The 12,878-nt window shown below is 47.8% G+C and overlaps 1 protein-coding gene across 1 annotated transcript; it reads left to right on the forward strand.

Annotated features, from left to right (window-relative positions):
• The first annotated feature begins 10,084 nt into the window (after positions 1–10,084).
• LOC100382651 (cytochrome P450 family 72 subfamily A polypeptide 8) lies at positions 10,085–12,347 on the forward strand. The gene is made up of 4 exons (NM_001175375.1): positions 10,085–10,785; positions 10,887–11,131; positions 11,242–11,632; positions 11,745–12,347. Exons 1-4 carry the CDS (start codon positions 10,258–10,260, stop codon positions 12,168–12,170), a joined length of 1,590 nt encoding a protein of 529 aa, NP_001168846.1. The 5' UTR covers positions 10,085–10,257; the 3' UTR covers positions 12,171–12,347.
• The last annotated feature ends 531 nt before the right edge of the window (positions 12,348–12,878 follow it).

Below are 12,878 nucleotides of genomic sequence, written 5' to 3' on the forward strand. Positions count from 1 at the left end.
AAGTCTTGTGAAGAGTTTAGCAGGGTAATGACGCAGAAATTCGAGATGTCGATGATGGGCGAGTTGAACTACTTCCTTGGGTTCCAAGTGAAGCAACTCAAGGACGGCACCTTCATCTCCCAAACGAAGTACACGCAAGATCTGCTAAAGCGGTTTGGGATGAAGGACGCCAAGCCCGCAAAGACTCCGATGGGAACCGACGGACACACCGACCTCAACAAAGGAGGTAAGTCCGTTGATCAAAAAGCATACCGGTCAATGATAGGGTCTTTACTTTATTTATGTGCTAGTAGACCGGATATTATGCTTAGCGTATGCATGTGTGCTAGATTTCAATCCGATCCTAAGGAGTGTCACTTAGTAGCGGTGAAGCGAATTCTAAGATATTTGGTTGCTACGCCTTGCTTCGGGCTCTGGTATCCAAAAGGGTCTACCTTTGACTTGGTTGGATACTCAGATTCCGACTATGCTGGATGTAAGGTCGATAGGAAGAGTACATCAGGGACGTGCCAATTCTTAGGAAGGTCCCTGGTGTCGTGGAACTCTAAGAAACAAACCTCCGTTGCCCTATCCACCGCTGAGGCCGAGTATGTTGCCGCAGGACAGTGTTGCGCGCAACTACTTTGGATGAGGCAAACCCTCCGGGACTTTGGCTACAATCTGAGCAAAGTCCCACTCCTATGTGATAATGAGAGTGTTATCCGCATGGCGGAAAATCCTGTTGAACACAGCCGCACAAAGCACATTGACATCCGGCATCACTTTTTGAGAGACCACCAGCAAAAGGGAGATATCGAAGTATTTCATGTTAGCACCGAGAACCAGCTAGCCGATATCTTCACTAAGCCTCTAGATGAGAAGACCTTTTGCAGGTTGCGTAGTGAGCTAAATGTCTTAGATTCGCGGAACCTGGATTGATTTATAGCATACATGTGTTTATGCCTTTGATCATGTTCCTTTTTGCATTTTGTTGTTTAGTATGGTGCTCAAGTTGTACAAACACTCCCTGGACCTCACAAGTCCGTTGCAAAGTGATGCACAGTCTTAGGGGGAGATGTGTTACAACTTGACCCTTTGAGACTAACCATATGCTTGAGTTTGCTTGATTTAGTCTCGAAGGAGAATTGAAAGGGAAAAGGTGGACTTGGACCATGCAAGACTTCCACTGCACTCCGATGAAAAGAGTAACTCTTCCAAGTTCATCTTTATACTCTTATTGCCTATTTGCTCTTAGTTGAAGATTTTGGTGAGGCAATGGGGTTAAAGGGCCAAGATTGATCCCGTTTTGGTGCTTGATGCCAAAGGGGGAGAAAATAAAGGCCAAAGTGATAAATGGATCAGCTACCACTTGAGAGATTTTGAAAACAGTAGAATAGAGCTTTTGGTTTGTCAAATCTCTTTTGTTGTCTCTTTTGCCAAAAGTTGGCCTCTTGTGGGGAGAAGTGTTGATTATGGGAAAAAGGGGGAGTTTTTGAAATCTTTCTTTTGGAATGACTCTCTTTATGCTTCAACATGTGTGTTTGACTTAGAGATAGAGATTTGAGTTTGATTTGCAAAAACAAACCAAGTGGTGGCAAAGGATGATCCATATATGCCAAAATTGAATCAAAATAAATTTGAGTTTTATTTGAAGTGAATTGCACTTTTTCTAGTTGCTTTGTGTTGTGTTGGCATAAATCACCAAAAAGGGGGAGATTGAAAGGGAAATGTGCCCTTGGGCCATTTCTAAGTATTTTGGTGATTGAGTGCCAACACAAGTGCTTAAATGTGAATCTATACCCATGGATGGACATAGTGCAAATCAAGAGTAAAGGTATGTTTCTAAGCCTTAGTACATTGTTTTGAAGACTAATGTATTGTGTCTAAGTGCTTGAAACAGGAGAAATCAAGTCAGAGAAAAGTTGGCTATGTACAGCCAAAAGGCTGTTCGGTCTGGAGCACCGGACTGTCCGGTGGTGCACCGGACAGTGTCCGGTGCGCCAGGCTGCCTCGAGCGAAGTGGCCGCTCTCGGGAATTCGCCGACGGCGTACGGCTAAAATTCACCGGACTGTCCGGTGTGCACCGGACTGTCCGGTGAGCCAACGGTCGGCCGGGCCAACTGTCGGCCGCGGAATCCGTGCGCGACACGTGGCCGAGCCAACGGTCGGAAGGGGGCACCGGACTGTCCGGTGTGCCAACGGCTCCTAGATCTGCAACGGTCGGCTGCGCCATTTTAGGAAGGAGATCGGGCACCGGACAGTGTCCGGTGTGCACCGGACTGTCCGGTGCGCCCGATGACAGAAGGCAAGATCAGCCTTCCAGAATTGCTCTCAACGGCTCCTAGCTGCCTTGGGGCTATAAAAGGGACCCCTAGGCGCATGGAGGAGTATACCAAGCAACCTTAGAGCATCCTTGATCATCCACACTCAGTCTTTGCGCATTCGTTTGTCATTCTCAGTGATTCGAGCTCCGTTCTAGTGAGAACTTTGAGATAGTCTTTTGAGCTCGATTCTTGGCCGTGTGTGTGCGCATTTTGCTGTGGATTTGTGTGTGTTGCTTCCCTCCCTTACTACGTATTTCTTTGTGAATCTCAAGTGTAAGGGCGAGAGACTCCAAGTTGTGGAGATTCCTCGCAAACGGGATATTGAAAGGAAAAGCATAACACTGTGGTATTCAAGTTGATCATTGGATCACTTGAGAGGAGTTGAGTGCAACTCTCGTCCGTTGGGACGCCACAACGTGGAGTAGGCAAGTTTTGTACTTGGCCGAACCACGGGATAAACCACTGTGTCTTCTCTGTGTTGATCTTTTGTGGTATTGTGATTTGTTGAGACTCATCTCTAGCCACTTGGCAATTTATTGTGCTAACACTTAACAAGTTTTTGTGGCTATAAGTTTAAGTTTCACAGGATCACCTATTCACCCCCCCTCTAGGTGCTCTCAGTACCCAAACACAAGTCTTTGACCCCTTGTGTTTGCCCCCTACATATTTGGCAACTACTTTGCCTGATTTGTTAGTGAGCACATAAGAAGCATCAAAAGTCTTAAATGAAATATTAGGTTCATTTGATGCTATAGGATTTTTCTTCTTAGGCAATTTAGCATGGGTTGATTGCCTAGAACTAGATGTCTCACTCTTATACATAAAAGCATGATGAGAACCAGAGTGAGACTTTCTAGAATGAATTCTTCTAATCTTGTCCTCGGGATAACCGGCAGGGTATAAAATGTAACCCTCGTTATCCTGAGCCATGGGAGCTTTGCCCTTAACAAAGTTAGACAATCTTTTAGGATGGGCATTAAGCTTGACATTTTCTCCCTGTTGGAAGCCAATGCCAGGGCGTCTCCCACTATAAAGCATGCTACAAGCAAATTTAAATTCTCATTTTCTAGTTCATGCTCGACAATTTTAGCATCTAATTTTGCTATATGATCATTTTGTTGTTTAATCATAGCAAGGTGATCATGTATAGCATCTGTATTAACATCTCTACATCTAGTGCAAATAGAAACATGCTCAACGGTAGATGTAGAGGGTTTGCAAGTATTTAATTCAACAATCTTAGCATGCAAAATAGCATTCTCATCTCTAAGATTGGAAATAGAAGCATTGCAAACATTTAAATCTTTAGCCTTAGCAATTAATTTTTCATTCTCAATTTTAAGGCTAGAGAGGGATGCATTCAATTTGTCAATCTTAGCAATCAAATTAGCATTATCATTTTTAAGATTAACAATTGAATCATCATAAACATTTGATTTCTCAACCTTAGCAATTAATTTGGCATTTTCATTTCTAAGGCTAGAAATAGTGTCATGGCAAGTGCTTAGCTCATTAGTTAATTTTTCACATTTTTCTACCTCTAGAGCATAAGCATTTTTAACCTTAACATGCTTTTTGTTTTCTTTAAATAGGAAGTCCTCATGGCTATCTAAGAGTTCATCCTTATCATGAATAGCACTAATCAATTCATTTAATTTCTCCTTTTGTTGCATGTTTAGGTTGGCAAAAAGTGTCAATAAATCATCCTCATCATCACTAGAGCTATCCTCATCACTAGATGTTGCATACTTAGTGGAGGATCTAGATTTTACCTTCTTCTTGTCGTCCTTTGCCATGAGGCACTTGTGGCCGACGTTGGGGAAGAGAAGGCCTTTGGTGACGGCGATGTTTGTGGCGTCCTCGTCGGAGGAGGAGTCGGTGGAGCTCTCGTCGGAGTCCCACTCCCGGCAAACATGGGCATCGCGGCCCTTCTTCTTGTAGTACCTCTTCTTTTCTCTTCTCTTTCCCTTCTTGTCGTCGCCCCTGTCACTATCACTTGATAATGGACATTTTGCAATAAAATGACCGGGCTTACCACACTTGTAGCAAACCTTCTTGGAGCGGGGTTTGTAATCCTTCCCCCTCCTTTGCTTGAGGATTTGGCGGAAGCTCTTGATGATGAGTGCCATTTCCTCGTTGTCGAGCTTGGAGGCGTCGATGGGAATCCTACTTGGTGTAGAATCCTTCTTTTCTTCTTCCGTCGCCTTAAATGCGACGGGTTGCACCTCGGGTGTTGAGGTGGCGCCTTGCTCGATGATTTTCTTGGAGCCTTTGATCATCAATTCAAAGCTCACAAATTTTCCTATTACTTCCTTGGGAGACATTAGTTTATATCTTGGATCACCACGAATTAATTGAACTTGAGTAGGGTTAAGAAAAACAAGTGATCTAAGAATAACTGAAAGGGAATTAGGCTTACACCTATTTCCTAATTGATTTTGGTGGTTGAATTGCCCAACACAAATAATTGGACTAACTAGTTTGCTCTAGTCTATAAGGTATACAGGTGCCAAAGGTTCACACTTAGCCAATAAAAAGACCAAGAAATGGGTTCAACAAAGAGAGCAAGGGATAACCGAAGGCTGCCCTGGTCTGGCGCACCGGACTGTCCGGTGTGCCACCGGACAGTGTCCGGTGCACCAGGGGACTCCAAGCCAAACTCTTCACCTTCGGGAATTCTCAGAGGCGCTTCGCTATAATTCACCGGACTGTCCGGTGTACCACCGGACAGTGTCCGGTGCCCCAGGGGAGAGCGACTCTGAACTCGCCAGCTTCGGATTTCCGCTCCGCTATAATTCACCGGACTGTCCGGTGAGCCGGCGGAGCAACGGCTACTTCGCGCCAACGGTCGACTGCAACGCATTAAATGCACGCCAGCGCGTGCAGAGGAGCAGAGCACGCGCGGGTGGCACACCGGACAGTCTACAGGACCTGTCCGGTGCGCCACCGGACAGCCAGGCGGGCCCACAAGTCAGAGCTCCAACGGTCGGAACCCAACGGCCTGGTGACGTGGCTGGCGCACCGGACAGTGTCCGGTGGCGCACCGGACTGTCCGGTGCGCCATGCGACAGCAGCCTGGCTATAAATACCCCCAACCACCCCACATTCAAGTCATCCAAGTTTTCCACCTTCCAACTACTTACAAGAGCTTTAGCATTCAATTCTAGACACATCCAAGTGATCAAATCCTCTCCCAATTCCACACAAAGCTTTAGTGATTAGTGAGAGAGATTTGTTGTGTTCTTTTGAGCTCTTGCGCTTGGATTGCTTCTTTCTTTCATTCTTTCTTGCGAACAACTCAATTGTAACCGAGGCAAGAGACACCAATTGTGTGGTGGTCCTTGCGGGGAAGTTTGTTCCCGTTTGATTGAGAAGAAGAAGCTCACTCGGTCTGAGGGACCGTTTGAGAGAGGGAAAGGGTTGAAAGAGACCCGGTCTTTGTGACCACCTCAACGGGGAGTAGGTTTACGAGAACCGAACCTCGGTAAAACAAATCCGTGTGTCACACTCTTTATTCGCTTGCGATTTGTTTTGCACCCTCTCTCTCGGACTCAATTATATTTCTAACGCTAACCCGGCTTGTAGTTGTGATTAAGTTTGTAAAATTCATATTCGCCCTATTCACCCCCCTCTAGGCGACTTTCAATAACCTTGACCATCTCATGGTCATCCCATTTAGTGCTCACGAGGTTGCGCACTTGGTTCACTAAAGTTTTGAGCCGGTTGTACATAGCTTGTGGCTCCTCTCCTTGGTTGAGCATAAAACGACCGAGCTCCCCCTCGGTCGTCTCCATCTTGGTGATCTTGGTCACCTCGTCTCCTTCGTGCGCGGTCTTTAGCACATCCCAAATTTCTTTAGAAGTTTTTAACCCTTGCACCTTATTATACTCCTCTCGACTAAGAGAGGCGAGGAGTATAGAAGTTGATTGGGAATCAAAGTGCACAATTTGGGCTACTTCGTCCGCATCATAATCTTCATCCCCTACGGAAGGTACCTGTACTCCAAATTCAACAATGTCCCATATACTTTTGTGGAGTGAGGTTAGGTGATATCTCATCAAATCACTCCACCTAGAATAATCTTCACCTTCAAACATCGGTGGTTTGCCTAATGGGACGGAAAGTAATGGAGTATGTTTGGAAATACGAGGATAGCGTAGAGAGATCTTACTAAACTTCTTGCGCTCATGGTGCTTAGAAGTTACGGACGGCGTGTCGGAGTCGGATGTGGATGGCGACGAAGAATCGGTCTCGTAGTAGACCACTTTCTTCATTTTCTTCTTCTTGTCACCACTCCGGTGCGACTTAACACGGGGAGGTGATTCCTCCCTCTTCTTGTTGCCGGACTCCCCCGATGGAGCCTTCCCGTGGCTTGTGGCGGGCTTCTCGCCGGTCACCATCTCCTTCTTGGCGTGAGCTCCCGAAATTACTTCGAGCGGTTAGGCTCTAATGAAGTACCGGGCTCCGATACCAATTGAAAGTCGCCTAGAGGGGGGTGAATAAGGCGAATCTGAAATTTATAAACTTTAATCACAACTACAAGCCGAGGTTAGCGTTAGAATTAAATTCGAGTCCGAAAGAGAGGGCAAAAACAAATCACAAGCAAATAAGGTGGATGACACGACGATTTGTTTTACCTAGCTCAAATGAACACAAATGTCTCTCTCTCTAGTCACTAATTTGGTTGGAGTGATTCCGGACTTGGGAGAGGATTTGATCTCTTTGTTTGTGTCTTGTATTGAATGCTATAGCTCTTGTATGAGGTGTGAAGGCTGAAAACTTGGATGCAATGAATAGTGGGTGGTTGGGGTTATTTATAGCCCCAACCACCAAAGGAGCCGTTGGTGGAGGCTGCTGTCGCATGGCGCACCGGACACTGTCCGGTGCGCCAGCCACGTCACCCGGCCGTTAGGTTCTGACCGTTGGAGCTTATGTCTTCTGGGCCACCGGACAGTCCGGTGGTGCACCGGACAGTTACTATTCACTGTCCGGTGCGCCTTCTGGCGCTGCTCTGACTTCTGCGCGTGCAGGCGCGCACTATAGCACATTTATTGTTCGTTGCAGACGACCGTTGGCGCTGTGTAGCCGTTACTCCGCTGGCACACCGGACAGTCCGGTGCTACACCGGACAGTCCGGTGCTACACTGGACAGTCCGGTGAATTATAGCGGAGCGGCTCCCAGATTTTCCGAAGGTGGCAAGTTCTAAGTCGGGTTCCCTGGTGCATCGGACACTGTCCGGTGGCACACTTCGGTTGTCTTTTGCTCTCTTTGTTTGAACCCTTTCTTGGTCTTTTTATTGGTTTGTTGTGAACCTTTGGCACCTGTAAAACTTATAATCTAGAGCAAACTAGTTAGTCCAATTATTTGTGTTGGGCAATTCAACCACCAAAATCAATTAGGAAAAGGTGTAAGCCTATTTCCCTTTCAGCCTCAAAACCACCCAACGCTACAGATGACGGATTTTGCTGAGTTTGTGCCTCAAAACTCGACGACGGTGCTCCCGGAGGGAATTGGTGGTGGCCCATAGCGTGATCGCGGAGGCTACGTCAAGGCAAAACAATTTCGTGTTAAGGACGTGGTCGTCGAATCGAAAACCTAGGAGTTGGTACACTTCGCCGTGATGGAGTGGATAGGCTCTATGTAAGTAGAGGTAGTTTATGAAGTGAGAATAACCCTCTATAAATAGAGGGTAGGGTTAGTTAGTTCAGCATCTCTTGGCTGCCATTTTGTTTAGAGCACTCATTCTAGAGCTCCTAGTTTTCTCTCTAGATAGACACCAGTTGAGCCGATAGATCCACAACGATTTTGTAAACTGTCGACTGTGTTCTTGATCTTCAAGTTTAATTCGAGGAAGGGTCGCCGGTCCGACCCACATCGTTCTTTGGACTCAACCTCAGTTTTGCATCCTTGCTGAAATTTGGAGTCTTTTTTCTTGCTTATGTTCTTCCCTTCCCCTCTCTTGTGATTTTGTGGAGAACCTTTGATTCCTTTAAGAGGATTTAGTTTGGGGATTGGTTGGTGTTGAGTTGTCTCTCTTGTATCACTGCTTACACTCAGTTGTAGCAGATTGTGGTCGGGATTTGAGAAAAACTCAGTTTGAGCTCGAAATAGAAAACCCCAACAAAACCCTAATATCTAGCTGTATTTTTAGATCTGTGGTTGATTCATAAGTCCGATCGAGCTCAAAATTCATGGAGAGCTTTGAAACATATTTATCCAAGTGTGTGTAAAATTTCATATCAATTAGAGTTTGTTTGCTTAAATTTTACATTTGAGAACAGAATTTTGTGGTGCTGAAATCAGCACCCGTTCGCTACACGGTTTTGGACCGATTCAGACTTTTAGGTGTCCGATTTTGTAATCATGAGATCACTGGTTCGTCGATGTGTTCTCATTTGAGATTTGAAGCGAAGGTATGAGGGATGCAATTTCGATCTCTCCATGCTTGGTAGTCTTTTGGTGGCCATCCACCGTGAAGTATGATTTGAATTTCTCCGTCGCCTCCTCCTCAGCCTTTGCGATTTGGCGACGTGTGTCCTCCCTCACTTGACTCATCAAGTCTTCATATAGCTATTGCTTATCGGTCGACATGATTGCGACAGCCGACCTAAGACCTAAGGATATTGTCAAGGGATATATCAGTGTGATCTTTAGAACCGTCCATTTGAGTGCCTGGTTTTAGTAGATCTAGACACCTGGTCCCCAGAGAAGTCGCCAAAAAGTGTGTTCATGCAAATCCGGGCGCCAAACACCAGAGATGAACCGATGGCGGTGCTCTCTGCGGATGCGTGAACGGTCCGCGGTATAGGGCCGGACGGTCCGCGACCTGGGCGCAGGAGCGACTCCTTCTCTATGTACGTCCGAACGATCCGTGATAGCGCAGAGGGTCGTCTTCTTCGCAGCAGACCTAGATCTTGCCTCCCGGGAAGGACCCATTGGGGAGGAGAGATTCTAGGGCGTGTCTTGGTGTTGATAGGTCACCCAAGATGTCTCTAGTCGACGTAGAGCCGAAGAGAGATGAAGATTTGAGGTAGTAGCTAGAAGGCTAAACTAGGGCTACTCCTAATATGTAATGTAAAAATGATAAGTAGAATCGATTGTGGTGAGTTCAATCGGCCGTAACACTTCATCTATATAAGAAGAGGGGGTCTGGACCCGTTACAATTTCCGTTATATAAATTGCCCAATTTACTTTCTTTATATAAATTGCCCTTCTATTAAAAGCAAAAAATTCCGTTATGTTTATCTCTCAAACATTCAATTTGAAAACATTGTTTTAATAGACGTGATGTTTTTTTATTTTAATGTGTCTACTGGTCAATCGAATATTTCTTTTGCTCGGGCTGATTCGTTGACATCACTTTTCGTGTTCTCTGTAAATTTTGCCTTATATTGTGCCCCGGCCTCCAGGACGATGGCTGGATGAATTCCAACCTGCAAGATCCTGTTCTTTCGGTCAGTAAACTGATCCAAAGTCCGGATTTGATATTTGCCCAGCGGGTTCCCCAAAAATGCTTCCCGATTTCACGGAAATGAAACGAAGCCACAGGGAAGCAGGCACCGTCATGACTCATGAGTCTTCACGTGGTGGGGTGTGTGGTGCCCGTATCCTGCGTCATCACGAGGTGCCTGCTGCAGCGTGGTTTTTTTAGATGAAGCAACAAGGAAGCACGGTACCCTCCCTTCGAGAGGCTTTGACCTTGACGAATACCAGCCCGATCTCCATCGGGATACCTTCACTGCCAAGTTCCCCTTACGAGCGAGGTGTGGTCTGCCGCATCACGAGAATGCCCACCACGGCGAACCTTACAGTACAAAACAATGGACCAACCAAGCTAGCCAGTGAGGCAGTGATTACTGTTTATAAGAGGAGCAACACTGGCGCAGATTTCAGCGATCGTTCACTCTGCTTTCTCCAGTTTCACTTGAGAGCTAGCTGAGACTGAGAGCAAAATGGTTCTTGGAGCGTTGGCGAGTGCAGTCGCCTCGACGGGCCTCCTCATCGTCTACGGTGTCCTGGGCGCTCTACTCCTGTGGAAGGCCGCCCGGCTGCTGGACCGGCTGTGGTGGGAGCCGCGGCGGCTGGAGCGGGCGCTGCGCGCGCAGGGCCTGCGGGGCACGTCGTACCGCTTCCTCACGGGCGACCTCAGGGAGTACCGCCGGTCAAAAGAGGAGGCCGGGGCCAGGCCCCTGCCGCTGCGGTGCCACGACATCGCCGGCCACGTCGAGCCGTTCATCCACGGCGCCGTCCTGGAGCACGGCAAGACGTGCTTCACCTGGTTCGGCCCCGTCCCCAGGGTGACCGTCGTCGACCCGGACCTGGCGAGGGATGTGATGGCCAACAAGTTCGGCCACTTCGAGAAGCCCAAGTTCCCGGCGCTCACCAAGCTGTTCTCCGACGGTGTGGCCAACCACGAAGGCGAGAAGTGGGTCAAGCACAGGAGGATCCTCAACCCTGCGTTCCACCTCGAGAAGCTCAAGGTCCGGTGGTAACTCTATTATGTATCATTTGTTCGCTTCGGTCGAGTTTGTGTTGTGTTGTGACTGATCATGTGAGTGAGTGAGTGTGTATACTTGTGCAGCTCATGCTGCCGGCGTTCTCTGCGTGCTGTGAAGAGCTCGTCAGCCGATGGGCGCAGTCGCTTGGCCCCGACGGCTCGTGCGAGCTGGACGTGGACCCGGAGCTTCAGACCCTCACCGGCGATGTCATCTCTCGCACCGCGTTCGGCAGCAGCTACCTCGAAGGAAGAAAGATTTTCCAGCTGCAGGCCGAGCAAGCTGAGCGCCTCATGTCCATCATTGACAAGTTCGCCGTTCCGGGATACATGTGAGTTTTAAATTACTGGAATTGAATACATATCACCTTCATTTCATATCCTCTTTCGCCCATTAGTATTCTGAATGGGAAACAATCAAACGTACAAATGCCACTTCCAGGTCCTTGCCAACGAAAAACAACCGAAGGATGCGCCAAATCAAAAGCGAGATCGACTGGATTCTTCGGGGCCTGATCGGTAAAAGAATGCAAGCTATGAAAGAAGGTGAGAGCGACAAAGATGACCTGCTGGGCTTGCTGCTGGAGTCAAACGCGAGAGAGACAGGCGATCAGAGCGGCCAGCCCGGCCAAGGATTGACGATGGAGGAAGTCATGGAGGAGTGCAAGCTGTTCTACTTCGCGGGAATGGAGACGACGTCGGTGCTGCTCACGTGGACGATGGTCCTGCTAAGCATGCACCCGGAGTGGCAGGACCGTGCGAGGGAGGAAGTCCTCGGACTGTTCGGGAAGAAGAACCAACCGGGATACGACGGCCTGAGTCGCCTCAAAACAGTGAGTCGCCACCGCCGTCGTACTCCGGCTGATTATTTCCATGTCTGGTTTCTTACATACTATAATGCAGGCATACAGCCAAACCGCTCACTCTTCCCGATTCATTGTGCAGGTGACCATGATCCTCTACGAGGTCCTCCGGCTGTACCCGCCGGCCATCGCGTTCAGCAGGAAAACGTACAAGGAGATGGTGGTCGGAGACGTCACGTACCCTGCCGGCGTGACCCTGGAGCTGCCCGTGCTGTTCATCCACCACGACCCCGACATCTGGGGAAGCGATGCGCACGAGTTCAGGCCGGAGAGGTTCGCCGAGGGGGTGGCCAGGGCGTCCAAGGATAGGCTGGCGTTCTTCCCCTTCGGCTGGGGCCCGCGGATATGCATCGGCCAGAACTTCGCCCTTCTGGAGGCCAAGATGGCGCTGAGCATGATCCTTCAGCGCTTCCAGTTCGAGCTCGCGCCGACGTATACCCATGCGCCGCGCCGAGTTATAATGCTGCGCCCGATGCATGGTGCCCAGATCAAGCTCAGAGCGATATGATACGATGCTAGCTCAGGGATTCACATGTGGCTGTTGGTCCAATGGGCTTTGGGCTTTCAGGCCAAGAGTTGTGTCGTAGCATTGGACCTTTTTACGTATTTTTTTCTTCTATCCATGGATGATTAGTAGTCAGTATCTTTCCGTGTCTTTTCAGTTATCACTAGATGTAAACACCCTATTTTACAGCCCCTCACATACACTACTTGGACACCCACAAAAACAGATCAAATTTTGCAACTTAATATTTTAGTAATTTGTTTTTCTTTTATTTATATGGACCACCAGATAGTGGATCTGAGGGACTATAAAAGAGATTCTTTGTATGCCGTATGCAAAGAATTTTTTCCGTTTGATTTAAGGAGAACATGGGGTTCACAGGACTGTCCTTCTCACCTAAAGACTTCACAAGTCGACTTGTCAAATAGCCTTGCCGACGACAAGTCACCATCGGTTATGCCCTGCTGCCCAGGATTGTTCCAGGAGCTTTTGCAGTAAGGTACTGATCTTGCTTCACCCTTCTTGACCTTGATTAGGCTCTAACAATTGCTTGTCAGAGTTATCTATCACTCCCATGAGCCATTCGCCACATTAGGTCGTTACCCAGTAGCTCCATTGCTTCTTTTTTGCCCTCAACAAGTTTGTCGTAGTGTGCTTAATCTTTTCTAGTAGATATTTTTGTTAGTATGTGTCCTCTACATTAGCCGGTTA

The sequence above is a fragment of the Zea mays genome, chromosome 3 (assembly GCF_902167145.1).
Source record: "Zea mays cultivar B73 chromosome 3, Zm-B73-REFERENCE-NAM-5.0, whole genome shotgun sequence".
Taxonomy (NCBI): domain Eukaryota; kingdom Viridiplantae; phylum Streptophyta; class Magnoliopsida; order Poales; family Poaceae; genus Zea; species Zea mays.